The 18875-nt window shown below is 32.5% G+C and overlaps 3 protein-coding genes across 6 annotated transcripts; 1 reads left to right on the top strand and 2 right to left on the bottom strand.

Annotated features, from left to right (window-relative positions):
* The first annotated feature begins 737 nt into the window (after positions 1 to 737).
* On the top strand, positions 738 to 4707 carry LOC122586109. Of its 3 annotated transcripts, none has more exons than XM_043758216.1 (9): positions 738 to 832; positions 957 to 1023; positions 1136 to 1428; positions 2484 to 2555; positions 2686 to 2753; positions 2860 to 3013; positions 3474 to 3554; positions 3966 to 4055; positions 4340 to 4707. In XM_043758216.1, exons 3-9 carry the CDS (start codon positions 1207 to 1209, stop codon positions 4424 to 4426), a joined length of 774 nt encoding a protein of 257 aa, XP_043614151.1. In that variant the 5' UTR covers positions 738 to 832; positions 957 to 1023; positions 1136 to 1206; the 3' UTR covers positions 4427 to 4707. The 3 variants fall into 3 exon arrangements, with proteins under 3 accessions (XP_043614151.1, XP_043614152.1, XP_043614153.1); XM_043758217.1 differs by lacking the exon at positions 957 to 1023 and adding an exon at positions 1024 to 1049; XM_043758218.1 differs by lacking the exon at positions 957 to 1023.
* A 279-nt stretch (positions 4708 to 4986) lies between these two features.
* On the bottom strand, positions 4987 to 7958 carry LOC122586108 (berberine bridge enzyme-like 21). Of its 2 annotated transcripts, none has more exons than XM_043758214.1 (3): positions 6305 to 7958; positions 5787 to 5920; positions 4987 to 5184 (listed from the first exon to the last, which is right to left on the bottom strand). In XM_043758214.1, exons 1-2 carry the CDS (start codon positions 7938 to 7940, stop codon positions 5832 to 5834), a joined length of 1725 nt encoding a protein of 574 aa, XP_043614149.1. In that variant the 5' UTR covers positions 7941 to 7958; the 3' UTR covers positions 4987 to 5184; positions 5787 to 5831. The 2 variants fall into 2 exon arrangements, with proteins under 2 accessions (XP_043614149.1, XP_043614150.1); XM_043758215.1 differs by having other exon boundaries at positions 4987 to 5187.
* A 9079-nt stretch (positions 7959 to 17037) lies between these two features.
* LOC122584970 (berberine bridge enzyme-like 21) lies at positions 17038 to 18875 on the bottom strand. Its single transcript, XM_043757063.1, has one exon. It carries the CDS (start codon positions 18851 to 18853, stop codon positions 17201 to 17203), a length of 1653 nt encoding a protein of 550 aa, XP_043612998.1. The 5' UTR covers positions 18854 to 18875; the 3' UTR covers positions 17038 to 17200.

The raw sequence follows: 18875 nt of genomic DNA on the forward strand, positions 1-18875 counted from the left end.
ATATGCCCAAAAAACCCTAATAATTTTACACAACAAATTAACTTTTGTCAAGAACATCATAATTTATGAAAATAGGCACTTCATAAACATTTCTTGTACATTTGAAGACATCATTTTAATTCATCTTAATAATATATAACTAATGCAGTAAATAGATATACATCATGACCTTCAAAAAGATGTAGCGCAATATACTTAGGAACGACATAATCCCAATAATCATTTTGCCAATTTTTTGTTTTATAAAATTTTGCTTAGTTTCTTTTATTACTTATTATTAATGTAGTTGTTTTTCTATTAATGTATTATGTGTTTGATTTTCTTTAAGATAAAGTGTTTTTCAATTTAATAACAATATAACTAATAATATGACGCTAACAAATTGGTTTTCAGTATGATAGATTACAAGAAAAAATAGTTTAATGAATTGGATCAATGTATTTTTGACATGACATGACACTAACAAATTGAACTTTTAATATAGTGGGTCAGTGGGTCTAATAACATAGCTGGCGTGAATATAATTTCAAAGAACTTTATTTCAAAACAATTAAAATGAAAATGTATACATTGATTTGAGAATGGAAGCAGTAAAAATCGATTGTTTTAACTTTTTTTAGCCATGCTTTTTTAATGTTTAACACAACACCTATACACAATCACGTGGCTTCTATGTTTTAAAGAAATATTTAAAATTCTCATTTAGTGGACCTGTATAAAAATGGCTGAACCATGTTTATCAAGAAGAATGACACACTTTTGAGTCTCTGCAAATTTGGGGTTTGTAAAAAGTACTCGTATTCATAAATTTCTTCATTTCCCATCTTTTCTTGTAAGTTTTATCTTATCTTTCTCTTCCCTTTAGCTACTTTTTATCTTATACTATTCTCTTTATCTCTTAATATATTCCCACCTTTTGTGTAAACGGATAAATGAAAGAGTTCTTTTCTGCTTAGATTATCCAGAAAATACCAGTTTTAACTCAGTTATACTCGGCCTAATATTCTGCCTTTGTGTTTAAAGGTGAATTTTGCTGTTTAATCATCTGGGTAGTTTTTTTTTTTTCATCTGGGGTTTTATTTTTGTTATAAAAGAAACTTAAAGCTGATTACTTTTTTATTTTTAATGTGTTTAGGATTACTTATAAGAGGTGTAAGCAGTTAAAGATTGTGAATCTTGGAGTTCCTTTGTTTTTGTGGATAAAAAATGGGTGATCATTTTGTGTTTTTGGTTGACCGGTTACTCACTGAGTCAACTTTGGAGGCTGCAATTGAAAGCAGAAATCTTTTGGATCCAGTAGTAGCTTCATCTAATGAAGCAGTAATTGATTGTTGTTCAAGTAAAAAAATGGTTGAATGTAGGATATGTCAAGGTGATGACTTTGATTTCAAAATGGAGACACCTTGTTCTTGTTCTGGTACCTTGAAGGTTGGTTGTTTATTTTGCTCAGAGTTTTTTAGCTTATGATTTGTAGTAGTTTATTTTTTAAAATTTCGTTATGCATAGTTTACGCAGAACTTTGGCTTTAACTAACTGATGGAATTTTTTTTGTCAGTATATGGTTCAAACTTCAAAATGTCTATATTGAAGAACTTTAGATGCTTTAGGCCTTTTTGGTTTTTTATGTAGTCTAAGGTGTCCAAAAGATCTCAAAAGAGACCTGAGTTAGAACCTTGCCGGGTAAACATCGTGCGATGAACTGATAAAAAGTCTTAGGAAATAGCCACAGAAAAGAGAAATCCAGTTAAATCGCGTACATGGACTTTCATTGGGTAGCCTGAATAGAAATCCCTCTCCTTTTAACTGCTTTGAGATTAGTTTTGAATTTTGATCCCAAATAGTATAATACTAAAGCATCCAAACTTCCAAAGAGAGCCTAAATTGCTAAATTTGGAGGCCTAACTTCTAATAGGTCAAAAACTATCCTAGTTTGATAGGTAGGAGTTGCAAGTATTTGAATGTTATGCTACTTTCTAGATGGGAGCTCCAACTATACCAGTTTGATGAATATGGCCATTTTTACCATTCAATCAAGAATTGGTTGATTTGGGTTAGTTATATCTTCTATTCATCAAATGGAACTTTGATTATAGAATTTACATAATAATATAACTTGATAATTATCTAACTTTATGAAGAACAGAATTAGGAAGTTTATGTATTAGAAGAATACTCTGCTGGCTTTTAACCTGCCCAATCCATCTGGCTTGTTTCATTTTTTGGCACAATAGTAATATATTTTATATTTTCTGTGTTGAAGGGTTTTTTCGAGTCGGACTTGCCAGATGCGACCAATATCAATCTCTATACTAATTACCTGTTTTGAGTATTGCCTGACCCACCCATTTAGCCATATGTACTAATTAAGTTTGGGCCACTTCTATGCATGCTATGTGAACCAATTACTTGCATTATCTGCTCCTTAAAATCAACGCTCATGCTTCATTTTGTAAGGTTCATATCCAGTTTTACCTTTTTTGTAGTATGCTCATCGCAGATGTGTTCAAAGATGGTGCAATGCTAAGGGTGATATCATATGTGAAATATGCCACCAGGTGGGAATATTATCTTGCTATACTTTATTTTGGTCTTCAAATATCCACCAACCTGTTCATTTAACGAAACTATTCTCACATGTGTTTCAAGCTCCTTTACTGACCGTCCTTTGGATATGTCTAACTGCAGCAATTCAAGCCGGGGTACGTAGCACCACCTCCAATATTCCGCCTAGGAGGCATTCCAGCTAATTTCAGGTACACAGCCCAATTCTCAAAGGTCTTGAATTTTGAGGTAAGATCCACATTTTAAGTTCGTTTGAACAGAAATATTCTTAATTTCTTATGTTTAATTTTTTGTCAGGGGGCATTGGCCGATTGCCAGGAGGGATATGATTGAAAACCCTCGAATAATTACCATTGTTTCTTCAGATCAAAATTTGCTTGATCAAGAATATGATGAATATGCAGATTCCACGGCCAGAAGTATTCTATGTTTCCGTTCAGCTGCTGTCATTGTAATCTACCTCCCAAGCTCTAGACAAACATGCTAGCAATTTGGACCCATTTACTTATATAACAACATTTTAGCTAGGGAACATGTCAAATGGGCTTATTCGGGTTAACTTTTATTTTTAACGGATCAATTGTAAAAAAATATGTATCTACAAACGCAGCTGGTCAAATGAGTTATAAAAAATTTGTAGCTAAAAGTGGAACGTGCCAAATGATTCATAAGGGCGAGAGTCGACCAACGAGTGTTATTTATGCGTACAATCTTCCAAACTGTTTTGTTCGGAAGGTTCGATTACAACATGAAAGTATAGTCTTTTTATTTATATTTATCACTCTAGTTATTTAAAAAGATGTTCTGTTTTGGGGAAAAAAAAGTGTGTCCATTTGTTACCTCTGAGGCTCTGATGGATGGTCACAGCATATTCGATATTTCTCTAACATTTTCCGGTCTCTCTTGTGCAGTTTATGATTCTCCTGTTTTTGCGGCACATGCTACCCATATTCGAAACTGGAGTGGGGAGTTACAATTTACCAGTGTTTTTGGTGAGAACTACTTATTGATTTCATTAATTCATATTTATATCTCTTGTAGGAAAAATGATACAAATTAATACTTTTCAAGTCAAGAGAGTATCTTTCAGCTTCAAAATTGTCATAAATAGATTGCAATTCTTTTCTAAGAGTATTAACTAACCATGTTTGAATCTTTAACAGTAAACAGATTTTAATTGGTGAGCACTAAAATGGCACCAAAATCTGTAAAATATTGTTTCAAAATAGTGCCCACATACACCCCTTAATAGCTCGATGTGATTCAATTCACTTGCATCAACAATCCGTATCCAGGCACATTATGTCATAATCAATTGAAAAGATAAAAAACAAATCCAAATTCTGGTTGATGTATTTTATGCATGGAGATATTTGGATTAAGTGTTTTCCTGTTTGTCACAGTTACAACTTCTACGAACTTCAGCAATCATTGTACCAATTTACATCATCCTAAAAGCCATGACTGCCTTGTTCAATAGGCGATACCAGCTGGTGAGTTTTCGCATTTGACGTGGTCAAGATGGACGGGTGAGGAGTTAAAGTCAAAAGATAACAACAAAAATCATAACATTTTCAGAAATAATCTAATTTTGAAAAAACATATAGAAGGTTTTACAGGCTAATGTCAATACGGGTCACTCTGGATCCAAATTATCTTTAAATAATATCTCTATGTTACATGTTTGGCTTCTTATTCATGAGTTAAACATGTTGAAATTGCCGCCTCTAGTACTAGTACAGAACTACTTACACATTTTCATGTCGCCTTTTCTCAGCCCTCTAATGCATCAACGCCATCTTCTGATGAAGAAGCCAGTCCATTGCCTTTGCGGAGTCAACAACACACCAGCCGTGTTAATTGATACTTTTTGGCGCGATTTAAGCAATCAATCACGTGTTCTTGAAAGTGGTGCTTTAATTCAAACAGATGCAACTCATCATATATGGAGTTAATCGGACATGCACCCGTCAAGGTTAGATGTATTTCAAATATCATATGATGCTTATAAGCTAATCCGACTTGAAAATGTATTGTTATCGTATGTCACTGCTTTAAAATAATCTTTAATGTATAGTTTCTTTATCAAACTTTCTATATGTAAATGTTAAATCAACAAATGGAACCACGCAAGCCTGAAATATCTTTCTTTCAATGTATGGATAATCTTTTAAGTGGGAAGTCGTGACCCGCTCGACCCGCAGTTAGCATCTTAGAATTTTCAGGGGTGTTTCTTAAACCCGCTTTCTTTTCTTTCCTATTACCCAAATCAACTCACAAAGTGAAAAAATTTACCCAATCTTATCCATTTAGCTGATTACGCGTCTTGATTGCCAGGTCTAGTATACAACATATGTCCCCTGTATTGTTCTTATGAATAGACTTGAATGTAACGCTTAACGATACATGCCAAAATATCGTTTGTCACTTTCAAATGCAAGTATCATAAATTAGGAACGAATTTTTCTTTGTACACTTTAGTTTCTACTTTTCAAACATTCTATCACAATCAACGTTAAAGTCTGAATTTGACGCTTTCAATCTTGGAAATAAATTTTCTCATGGGTTGTGAAACTTGAGAATCCCTTTACTCTTTCCAACCACCTCTGAAGTCTGGACAACCTGCTTAAAGACAAATAAAAGCTTAATCAACAAAAGTGATAGGGAGAGTTCTTGATTTAACATGATCTTCAATATAATCAGAACAAACGAAGCGGTAGATTCATCGTGGCGTGATGGAGCCATCTAGCAGTGTGTTATTATCAAGTATTTGTGTGATTCATTGTATAATGACCGAATAATCCTGATGTGATTGTATCGAATAATGACAATTTGCTAACGTTAAGTAAATGGATTTTTATTTGTTCAGATTATAAGAAAAGGGTATCTTTGATTCAATTATGTGCTATTTAACTAACCTGGCTTTTCATATAACCGTTTTTGGAATATTTTTCAAGCTATTCTTGAGATGTTTATCTAGATAGGTAAGAATATAATACACCTAACTACCAAGTTGGTTTATTAAGCAATGAGATTAGCAATAATTAAAGAATAACTACATCTTATTCGTACTTATCCCGAAATGACAAATCATGGTCACGTTTTCTTGATTTCATTCATGATTGACAATTTGACATTGGAAAAAAAAAAAAAAAAAGTGAATAAATGCCATGCCAACTAACACGGTCCTACGTTAATAAATCACGGACCAAAGATGGTAATACCTTAATCACAACGATGATCACGGACTCATATCTCCAAAGTCAAAGTCAACTCAATAAGATCTTGCACAACCATGATAACATAAGTTGAATCTTCATCATCTTTTTTGCTTCCACAAAGTAACTATTTGAAGAAACTGGTACACAAATCAAAACTCACAGATTTACTATTTCATTCATCACAAAAACTTACAAATAACCAACACTTAAATAATATACTACTATTAAATTTCATCTATTAACTTCTATTTAAATTTTACAGCACAATAATGATATCTAAACCAAAATAGAAAAGATTGCGAATGAGATATGCAAATATGGCCAATAATTCCATGTGAGGTACAAGTAAAAATATGTGGTAGTGCACCCTGTAAAGCTAATGTGCTACCAAAAAATTGATTCTTTTCTATCATCATTATACAAATGACAAAAAACAATCCATCAATGAACTAAATGTTGGATATAACCAACTAAATATTAATATCTTATCAGAGTTTATTTCATCATCTTTCTTGACTTGCCTGAGCTTTTTCCGGGTAGAGTCGGAATACTTTGTTCATTTCTAAAGAAATTATCTGGATCAACCGCAGTCTTTATCTTCACCAATCTTTCGAAATTGCCCATGAAATACTTTTCACCATAAACCTCGCCTTCACTATAAACGTTCTTTCCGGGTGTCATGACACCAATGTCAAGATCCCGGTAGTTCAAAAATGCGCCTCTTGGATTCTTGGATACATACGGTGTCATGAATTCGTACATAACTCTACTTTGGTTTAAATAATCTCTTTCTAATTCAGGATCGCCGTCATTCCAATTCACCGAATATTGGATTTTGTAAAGGTTACCCGCGCGATGAGGGAACGGTGTTGCATCATCTGCAATCTCATACATTTTCCCACCATATGGGTTGAAAACAAACCCGATTTTACCCAATTCGACTAGTTTTGCAAATATTGATCTAAACCCGGATTCTGGGATCGGGGTTTGCACATAGTCCGACTTTCGTTTTCCATAGTTCACATTGTCGGAATGTCGGTCTAGAAGAATCTCGGGCTTGGTCGTGTTTAGATCGAAATTAGCCCAATAAAGTACGGATTCAATCCAGCTTACTTCTATACAATCTTCTTTTCTTAAACCCAACTCCGGGAATTTTTCACTCAATAACTTCACCAATCTATCAGAATCACCCAAAAAATGAGCAATAAACGAAGCCCGACCCGTCTTCTGTTTATTAACCGTAACAGGTTGTAACAAAACCCGGATAAATAAATCATCATCAATAGTCGGCATAATCGACTGCCATTTATAAACTAACTCGGAGGCATTTTCTGCCTCCGTTTTCAGTATCCTAAAAACAGTATTAACCTCTGGCACCGTGACCAGTTTCACGGTGTACGATAAAATAACACCAAAACTACCCCCGCCCCCGCCTCGTATCGCCCAAAAAAGATCCTCACCCATTGATTTCCGGTCCAAAACCCGACCATTTACATCAACAATTTTCGCATCAGTCACATGATCAACTGACAACCCATATTTTCGAAGCATAGTACCATAACCGCCTCCACTTAAATGCCCACCCACGCCAACAGTCTGACACACGCCCGCAGGAAACCCGAGAACTTTACTTTTTTCATAAATTCTATAATAAAGTTCACCTAACTGCGCGCCGGCGCCGACAACAGCAGTTTCGGCGTCCGCGTCAACATCGATATCCCGAAAATTAAACATATCGAGTATGATAAAATCGGGCTCGGATGAAATATATGATATTCCTTCATAGTCATGTCCGCCACTACGGATCTTAATCTGCACTCCAACTTTTTTCGCGCAAAGGACTGCGGCTTGGACTTGAGACTCGGTTTTTGGGGTTATGATAACCGAAGGTTTAGGCGTTGAAGTCGTGTTAAACCTTCGGTTTTTGATATACTCTTCGAGTACAAATGTGTACGCGGTTGTGTTTGCTGTTGAGCTGTACACGACCGCGGACAAATCTCCCACGGACTCAGGTGAGTTCAGTGGGAGACAATCGAGAAATGATTCGTAGATGGAATTAGGATCCATATCTCCTTTGGAAAAAGAGAAAAAGAAAAGAGTAGTGAGTACAAAGGAAAGTATCATATTTGATAATGATGTATTTATTTTGGTTTTCATTATTGGAATATTGATGAATGGAGTATTATAAAAATGTAGAGTTTGTATTTATAGTGTTGGTTTATGTTTGCGCGTTTTGTGGACTTTATTTTTATTTTTTATTATGATTTTTGTCGGGAAGTAAGCACATGAAGATTGTGTTTGAAGTGATTTTAAGGTCGTCGGTAATGGCGGATGATGAAACGTGGAAGTTTCTTGTTTGCAAAATATTAAGCGGTTGTCTGGAAAGCGACACAATAAAGGGTACGTACTTAACTGTGTTTGGAAAAGAATTTTTGGCATTTTAAGGTTATATATTTTTGTTTCGTATTTATTGTTTATTTTCACGCATAAAGTTGGTAAAATATTCCTCATCTATAATATTTGATATTCGTAATAATGATTAGAGTAATTTTGGTAACAAAATATGAGAATATATCAGTTTTTGTCTCGTGATATGTTTTATGATTTATCACTGCATATGGTAATTGCACTTGTAAGTGGAGCAGTTTAACATATCTTAGAAGATAAAAGATAGGTTAAAATTTATCTTTTCCAAGATTTGTCTTTCACAGGAAGTTTTGAAGTATATATGATATATATCGGATCGGATATCCGTATCTTGATCCATAAATAATAATGCTAAAAAAAAGTTGTAATAAAACAAAAGAAAACTAGTGCTAAAATCTTATTCATCATGAATATAATTTTTTTTCCCGTCGGATCACATCAGGAAAACCTTACCATATAATTGTGAAAGTTTGCATATACATTAGATAATGAGATGTTAACCATGAGCCGTTATAAGTATCCAGAAAAAAAAACCCCCAAAACATGTCATCCGTGAGGATCAAACTCAAGACTTTGGGTAAAACCGAAAGTGTTTCTGATTAGCTGAGCTGGTCATTATTGACTCATAAATATAATTAATATATATTTTTTTTAATCGATGTACCTAATAAGTTTACATGGAAAATATTGGGGCATATTAAGGTTTTTCTAATAATAAAAAACAATACTAATAATTAATGTACGCAGCACGAATAGGGTTTTCTTAATGCTATAAATTATTCCAAAAACAAGATATGTTAAAATTGTTACATAATGCTGATAATGATTTTAGAGTTTTATGGAATAAATATATGATTAAGAGTAGGATAAAATAATATCCTAAACTAGTTATTAAAGTTTAGTGTCCTATTCTATTAGCCTCATGTATGTATGATTTTCAACAACAATTCGTGCGAATGAAAAAAAAATGGAGATATTGAGAGAAGGTTGTGTATGTTTGACATTATGAATTAAATGAAAATGAAAGTGTTTATTTTATGGGGGAAAGTATTTTAGTCAAAATTCTCCCGTGTAATTTTGAATGGAAATAGAGGAGGGCAGTTTTATACATTTGTAGATTCTATTTTTAAACACTTAAAGAGAAAAAATGTTATTTCTTTTATAAAAAATACAAATTTATAGATCTTCATGAATTAATGGTATGAAAATAAGACTTTAATGTTTTCATATATTTAACTAGCTAATAATCCCGAGTATAACCCGGGCACTAACTAAAATTTTAAAATAAAAAAAGTTAAAAGAATATATATATATATATATGTAGTTTTTGTAATTGATATATCATAACTTGGTTTGGAGATATTAAGTTGGCTAACATAATATAATATATATGTATGAGTATTTATTGCATTAACAAAACATAAAAAAGAAATTTATAATAAAAAAGTAAGAATTTAATATAAACATTTAATAAGCTAGCTATTTATCTTTAAAAATATTATAATATTAAATATGACACATGACATCATAAATAAAATCAAAACTTTTTGAAGAAAAATATAGACTTGCCACATAATACTTTTAAAAAAAATTGTTTTAGAAAACAATTCTTCTTTATTATATATAAAGATGAGTTATCTCAATTTGCACATTAATTTTTTTTTGTAGTAGCGATTTTCTCCCATCGGATATTTGAAGTAGACATTTCTATTTAGCACGGAACTGGTTAAGACAATGTGTAACATTCGTGATTCTTGACTGGTCAACAACAACAACAGGACCTAATCTCTGCCCGGGGTGTGGGGGAGGTAAGCTGTAGACAGTCTTACGTCTACGTAAAGGTAGAGAGACTGCTTCCATAGGGACCTCCGACCACAAAGGATTAAACGTGAATTAAACGTGATTCTTGACTGGTATTAACGTGAATTAAACGTGATTAATTTTGATTTAATTCCATGATTTTATGGCTTAATTGATTATCGACCCGTTGACTCGAATGTGCTAAATGATTTATTATTCTAATTGAATTAAATAATTCATTTATTTATTTATGAATTAGAAACGTGTATATATGCTAGTCGAAGCTATGCGAACGTATCGATTCGGTTTAGGACGTAAGTTGACGTTTAATTGAATTAGAAATGTAATCGGGTGATCCATGGGTCGACCCATGACCTATGAATTACCACCAATGACCCAACCTTATTCAACCCTCCCCCAATCCCACTTCTACATTTTCCCTCATCCAATCATTTCTCACCATCTCACTCCCTCACTAAATTCTCGCACCAACCATTCCTCTATCAAAAGTTGGAAGCTTTGACTTCAAGAAATCTCCATTTTCTGGTTAAATTCGGATTTAAAGCTTGCTTGAAGTTTTCGTAAGTTAAACTTGTCTCAACATTGTCATTTTATATTTGAAAACTCATTTCTAATCATATATAAACAATCATGGGTCAATTTATAGTCAAAATCGATTATGGGTCAATTTAGGGTTTTTAACTAATTAAATGGGTAAAAATCGATTTTATCACTGCTCAATGTTATGGACAGAAATTATTGAGTGGGTTGCATTTCTAAACATGTTCCTAGTATATCAAAACCAATCCTTGCCCAAAATTCAGATAAAAACTCTTTAAAACGAAAATTAGGGTTTTATGCGTTACAAACTAGGTCAAAAACGAAATTAAATGTAAAACTCATGATTTTGGGTCGTTTGAGCGGGGGTTTTGTTTGTACATGTCCATCTCGATTGTATGCGCGTGAAAAGAGGTTTAATTCCATCACAATCGTCTTCTTCATCTCGAATTAGGGTTTGGAGTCGCGGGTCAAAAAAAGTCAAACTGTTTTGTTCTTCCAAATGGCTGCCCAGATTTTTGAGTTTTCCCTCCCACCGTACCATATGCCGTCCCTTAGCGTACCTTACGCCCCATCTACCCTGTTCAGCGTAACGCACACTTCCCATGCCGTAGCTTGCATCTTCAAAATGGACCATACAATAGAAAACTTCTGTCTACGCCACTTTTCTTCAAACCAGACGCCAAAACCAGACCACCGTAGCTTACGGTGGTCATGACGTACCTTACGTCAGTCAATCACTCGCCCATCGTCTTGTACGCTACTCTCCACCGTAACTTACACTTCCTATGTTTCTGTTTACCGTAGCAGACGCGAACAGCAACCGTACCTTACGGTGGCTCGATTTATGAAATTTCCAGATTTTTTTTTTGAGTTCCCAAACTCCTAAAGTACTTCAAGCTTTTGTCATAAAACGTTTCATGGGTTATTGATGTTATTTCCAGCCTATGGATTTCGATGTATATATGTGTGTGTGTGTGTGTAATACTGACACTTAATAAGTTCGTCATATAATTAAACGATAAGTTGCGAGCATTTAGAATTCTTGGACGCTAGTAGCTCGTTAAACGCTTATACCCCGACCTATCTTGTGTTGGTTACGAGACCTAACCATCGTCTAAAGTCGTGAGTCTCAATTGGAGTTTTAATTGGGAGTAAGAATAAATTGAAATGAAAATTTCTATATATATATATATTTATATATGCAACGTCATATTAATGCATATATACATAATATTATTGATAGATCTCGGACGTGTGACGAATCTTGGACGTGTGATGAATCTTGGACGACTTTAATTCGAACTAAATTTCCTTTTTTCCGATCAAGGTGAGTTTCGTAGCCCCTAAGTTTATATGATTTGGGGTGGAAAGTGTACTCGTTGTTAAACGGTTGTCGGTTGATTTGAAACGTTGGGATATAGAACGAGATGTAGAATAATTGAATGTATGCCTTAGTTGTATTGTCGTATTGTATGCTTATATATATATATATTAATTAATTATTATGGGTCGTTAAACTCACGTTATGGGTTGTTGAGCCCACGTTAGTGAACGTTAATAATTGTTATATGGGTCGTCGTTGTTAAACGTTGATTGTATTGATATTGTGCTAACGTGTTCGCTTAGCAAGGGTTTGTTGATGTGGTTAGATATTCTAAATCTCGTATATCGTTAACGGTTGTTATCCCGACACTTGATTTTTATTACTTAAACCTACGAACTCACCAACTTTATGTTGACATGTTTTAGGACACTTTTTCAGGTGAGCAGGTGAACTAGAAACGTATTGGATAATTGCTTGATTGTTTGCATGCTAGGATGGACTTGGACTATTTCTTAGATCCGTGATTCATAGTTTCCGTTAATGGGTTATGCTTAGGATCATTTACCATTTTTTGAACTGTTAGTTTGTAAACATATGATTGGTGTGCTCCTTATGCATTATTTTTGATCCAGAACTTGTATTTGAATGATTTGTATGGATTGTCCAATCATTTTAATGCATTTAGACCTGTCCATTTAATTTCCAAGTCGTGCTGTGTTTATTATGTAACCATCATGATTCCGCCTTGTTGGGGCGTTACACAACGTATGCTAGATCTCTCGCTGTCGAATCACGACACGAAGTTTCCAGCGAAATTCACCTTAAAAAAAAAACTAGTGTTTTAACATAATAAAAAACCTTATAAATAAAGAAAAAAAGTTATTAAAGTAATATATATATATACTAAAAACCTATGTAAATGTATAAGTACTTTATATGTGGAATGTATAAGCTTTTAAAGCATATACTAATTTTAACCAATATTCGTTTTAACCCCTTACATTTAAACCAAATTTCGTTTTAACCTTCTAAAATTTTTATTTTTAAACTTTTACCCCATATCAAAGTTTTCGCTTTCATTTTCGTGACACTAAATTTTTAAATTCCCATGTTTTCATCAAACAATTTTCACACTGTTACGGTTTTACTTTTAAATATTTGGTTTTTGATTATTTTCATTTGTCTTTTTATACGTATAGTGTTTTCATTATACAATAACTTTTATCATCGTTACGTTTTACGTTCATGTTACATTTAAAATATTAATATAGCTATTGTTTATGTTTTTATACATCTTAATATTCTTTACATTATTTTTATTGTATTGCTACATGTTTAGTTGTTTTTTTAATTAAAGTTTTTATCTTTTAACTTGTATCTCATATCAAAATTTTTGTTTTCATTTTTATTGATACTAAACTTTTGAGTTCTCAGGTTTTCATCATACATTTTGTACACAATTATGGTTTTACTTGTAAAGATTTAGTTTTTTATTATTTCCTTCCGTATTTATACATATATATATAACGTTTTTAATATATAACAATTTTCATCATGCTAACGTCTTACATTCATGAAACATTTAAAGTATTAATATAGTTATTATTTGTGTTCTTATACGACTTATTATTCATTTACATTATTCTTAATGTTATTGCTAGATAGTTAGTTGTGATTTTTAAAGTTTGGGTTCGAATATTTGATATAAATTTGTCAAAACTTTATTGTATACCCTTCGTTTCCTCATGACCCTCACTTTCTCACTCAACTCACTCAGACGCTAGCCAAAAACGTACCCCGCGGCAACGCGTGGGGTCAACAACTAGTGTATATTAAAAACAATGTATCAAAATGCGAGCAATCTACAGTAACGACTTCTAGCATGGCTTATAAACATTGCTATGTTGATGAATATGAATTCTCTAAAGTTGTTTTTCAACTTTACTAATAAATTTAGAAACATTTTGACTATTGGATTAAAATCAATGATTAACATTCAAAAATCATCTTTAAATCTTGATATTTATTTTTAATTGAATGGCCAAAATCCTTGACTTTGCTAATAACATTTGGAATAACTTTAGATAATTTCATTTTTTTTTAGGCCAATTCATTTTAATTTCATCACTTTTTTTATATTATTATGTAAGCTTTACATTTTCATAGTTTACTTCATCTACCAATATCTATAAAAGAGCATTTTAAATTTTAACATGAAAAAATAAAAACCCTCGAATAGATTATTCTAATGAAGATCTAATCATTGATGTCATTACCCAAAAATATTTAAGTTATGTTAAACCCTTTAGTTAAGTCACACATTAAAAAACAAAATGCTATTACGAGATTAGTTTTTCAAATTTTGAATTGGTTCTATAAACCAACTATGCAAATTAATTACAAATTGACTACTTTGATTTAAATAAATATTATCAAATTATTTATTGCATAATACACAGGGTTAAGCATATTAAGTTTTTGTTATAACTTATACGATAGTTCATAATTATAAATAAAACATGGTGAGATTTAATGATATTGTTTTAACACTGTTTTATATCAGAAATTATTATCTACCAATAAATTTTTACAATATCGTAATTTAACAAACATAGATTAAAAACACCACATACGTATCAACGATTTTTTTTATTTAAAATCATAAGATACCAACGATGTAAAATTAAATACTTATAATTAAAATTTATTACGTTATATGATACAAGTTCTATATAAAGTTGTATGTTGATAATAATGTACGACATAAAAAAAGAAATGTGATAAAAATAAATAAAAAAGTGATTATAAAACGGATAAAGTAAAATTCAGTAAGTATTTTCCATAATTTTACTATTAAAGTAACTACTTTCTATAATTATAAAATGTAAGAATTACTTTCCATAAATAATAACCATATTACTTTAATAAATTAAAGTTAAATCTAAAAAACTTAGAAAAAATATAGGACAACATCATTTTTATATAATGATTATAATTAAAACTTGAACTTAACCAAAAGATTCAAACTTTTCCAATCATTAATTAAGGTTTCTATTTCATTAGATATTATAGATGTATTTAAATATGCATATCAATGTCAAGCAATAATAATAATAATAATAATAATAATAATAATAATAATAATAATAATAATAATAATAATAATAATAATAATAATAATAATAATAATAATAATAATAAGTTAGTTATATATGTTCATTCGCCGAAAAAATAATCTAGCGAAAAAATAATCTAGTTTAGAGTAAAAGGAAACATGTATTTACCAAATAATATTCCAAATGCAAAAGACATATATTAAAGAGTTTCGCAAAAAGATATAACTTATTGTTTATTTTATTATAAAATGACATTTAATAAAGTCAATCAAGATTAATCAACATATATATGTACAACCACTGTCAATAAACTTTCTATATTACACCACCATTGTCAAGAAAAAAATTTAGAATTGTTGATCGACGTAGCACGAAGCTATTGTTCTCTACCTACTTTAGCAATTTATGATGATAAATTAAAGTTTTAAATTTTATTTTTGAAACTTTAAGTTTAATTTAAATATTATTAAATCAATTTATTACCGTACACAATATGATTCTTTGTAAGCAAATAAGACTAAGAAATGTCTAAATTTTTACTTGCTTGTATATAATAACATATCAGTCATGAGACTATTCAATAAGTGTGCTTTAATTTAGCCTTGAAAAATACCTTAAATAAACATATAAATAAAAAGATAACTGATCACGACCAGCACATGTGCATCGAAAATCGGCTAAAAAGCTGACTCAGGCTATATGAAAATTATTTTGAGTACTTAATGTTTGTTATATAATTACGTTGTTGTCAATATCATGTAGAAAATTCAACAATATATGAAACGTAGAATTTTCATAATGGTTAAGGGGATGTATATCTTGCACAATTCCACAATGAAAAGTTTGTAAGATATATGGCTGTCTTTAATTTGTAGCAAACAATAATCATGAAGCTAGGAACCATTCAACGTACAGGGATATATAACTAATTAAGTTTTCCTCCTTAGTTTGACTAATTCATACTAACCCAATTAAGCAAGTGGGGCTAAATGTATGTAAGAGTGGTGTCATGTTGACATCAAAACATCTCGAAATTTAATCAAAAAAGAAAATAGCTATAGACTTGTATAATGTTTAGACAATGCGTTGGATAACATTCAAAATTTCAAATACAAATGTTTAATTAACAGGTTTACATTTAGATGCAACCGCTACATCATGTGTGGAGTCATGCATGGCCATTGATTACTCGGTCATGTATGGAGTTACGATTAGCTATTTTTTTTTCCCTTGATTCGCCATCCTATAATCAAGCCCGATCCGTGATCATTAAGTTAATTTGTGATAGTTGGAAATTTTGACATTGATTTTATCATATAATTATATATGGTATGTTTGTTAATTGATTGAAGAAAAAGTTCGCGTCATCTATCTCCACGAACGTGTGTCATTCTGAGAAATCGGCTTTTCAGTGACCACTTGATTGAGCACTTAATTGGTTGCGGAGCCAATATATCAAATAATTATTTCAATTCGGTTTAAATCACAGCAATTAGCAAGTGGAGTACGTACGTATTGAGAAAGTCAAAGGCATTGTTTCCAAAAGGAAGTTGTGGTTCCTCCATGGAAAGGAGAAGTTGTCAAAGACTCAAAGAGAAAAAAAAAAAAGTCAAAGACATTGTTAAGATAAGTTGAAAAGACTAACCAATACAAATGCCTAATTAGACCATTGCAAACGGGTCATGTCACTTAACCGATCGACGAAGCCTCATTAGTTTTAAGAACCATTGGCACCGGCCACCAGATCACTTTGGCTCGTCAATCGGTTTGGAATGTTCGGATAAGCGACAAGGAAGTGTCAAAGTGAATGACAAAAACAAAACGGATTAGAAAAAAGAAAGTTAAATAGTTATTGCTTGGACTTGGGAGTGGTCTGATACTTTAGGTCGACATGATCGATCGACTTAATTAGAAATCGAATTGTCAAAACACAAAGTTACACTAGAATTTGGATATCTCTCGGAACATATCAATTAGCTCATCTTTCTTGTTATACACAACACATAATCTACAAATGCAACACATGCATGCAAATACCATTTCAATTTTTTTATTCACCTTCGAACTATGCCACAAATGGCGAACCTCAAACGTCATTTTCATATACTTCAAACAATGGTACATAATTAAAACAAAACAATATAAATTAATAGTGCACAGACAAAATGAAGAATGTTATTAGATCGATTCTAAACTAGTGTCGTCATTTTCCTTGAATTACCTGTACTCTTTTTAAAAAGAATTGGAATACTTTGTTCATTCCTGAAAAAATTATCAGGATCAACAACAGTTTTCACCTTCACCAATCTATCAAAGTTACCCATGAAATACTTCTCCCCATAAACCTTTCCGGAGTTGTAACCACTCTTGCCGGTTCCCTTCATGACACCGATATCAAGATCTCTATAATTCAAGAATGCACCTCTTGGATTCTTTGACACATAGTTTGTCATAAAGCTATACAAAACTCTAGTTTGATTTAGGTAATTTGTTGCTTGTTTTGGATCGGCATCATTCCAGTTCACCGAGTACTGGATCTTAAACAAGTTTCCAGCTCGGTGTGGGAATGGAGTTGCATGTGATGCAACTTCATTCATTCTCCCACCATAGGGATTAAAAACAAAACCAACTTTACCCAATTCAGACAACTTGTCAAATATGGACTTCAACCCTGATTTAGATATCGGGGTTTGTACGTAGTCTGACTTTCGTTTTAAGAAACTAGGATTGTCAGAGTGGCGGTTAAGGAGGATCTTGGGGATGGTCGTGTTGTAATCCAGATTTGTCCAGAAAAGCACGGATTGAATCCAACTTATTTCTATACAATCTTCTTTGTTTAGACCCAATTCCGGGAATTTATTGGTCATTAGAGCAACTAATCTTTCAGCATCACCTAAGAAATGTGCTACAAATGAAGCACGGACTGTCTTTGTGTTATTTATGGTCATCGGTTGTAAAAGAGCCCGGATAAACAAATCATTGTCGATGGTTGAACTAACCAACTGCCATTTGTAAATAAGTTCTAATGCATTCTCATTTGCGGTTTTCATTATACGAAAAACCGTATTAACCTTTGGCACAGGGACAAGTTTCACGGTGTAAGATAATATAACACCAAAACTAGCACCCCCACCCCCACGTATAGCCCAAAAAAGATCCTCGCCCATTGATTTTCGATCCAAAATATTGCCTTTAACATCAACAATCCGGGCATCGATCATGTGATCCACTGATAACCCGTATTTTCGTAGCATGGTACCATAGCCACCACCGCTTAGATGGCCACCAACACCGACTGTTGGACATACTCCAGCGGGGAAGCCATGCACATTGCTCTTTTCCCAAATTCGGTAATACAATTCACCCAATTGAGCCCCGGCTTGGACAACAACTGTTTCCGTGGCTATGTTAACATCAACCTTTTGGAAATTAAACATGTCAAGTACGATGAAGTTTTTCTCGGATGAAATGTATGAGATTCCTTCATAATCATGCCCACCACTACGAATTTTAATTTGGATATTAAGTTTCTTCGCACATAGGATGGTGGCTTGAACGTGGGATTCTTTGGTCGGGGTGATGATGACGGCGGGTTTAGGTGTGGAGGTGGTGTTTAAACGACTGTTTTTTATGTAAGCTTGTAAGACGGTGGTGTAAGCGGACGAGTTAGATCTGTGACTGTAGACTATGGTGGAAATGGTCGGGTCTGGTTGAGGTGATTGTGTGGGAAGACATTTTAGAAAAGATTCATATATTGGATCAGAAGCTCCATTCGAAGGGGTAAAACAAAAACAAGAACATAGAAAGAATAATGCAAGTGAAAAAAGAGCAAATAAAGACATGATTTTGTTGTATATTGCAAGA

Source organism: Erigeron canadensis, chromosome 1 (genome assembly GCF_010389155.1).
Source record: "Erigeron canadensis isolate Cc75 chromosome 1, C_canadensis_v1, whole genome shotgun sequence".
Taxonomy (NCBI): Eukaryota; Viridiplantae; Streptophyta; class Magnoliopsida; order Asterales; family Asteraceae; genus Erigeron; species Erigeron canadensis.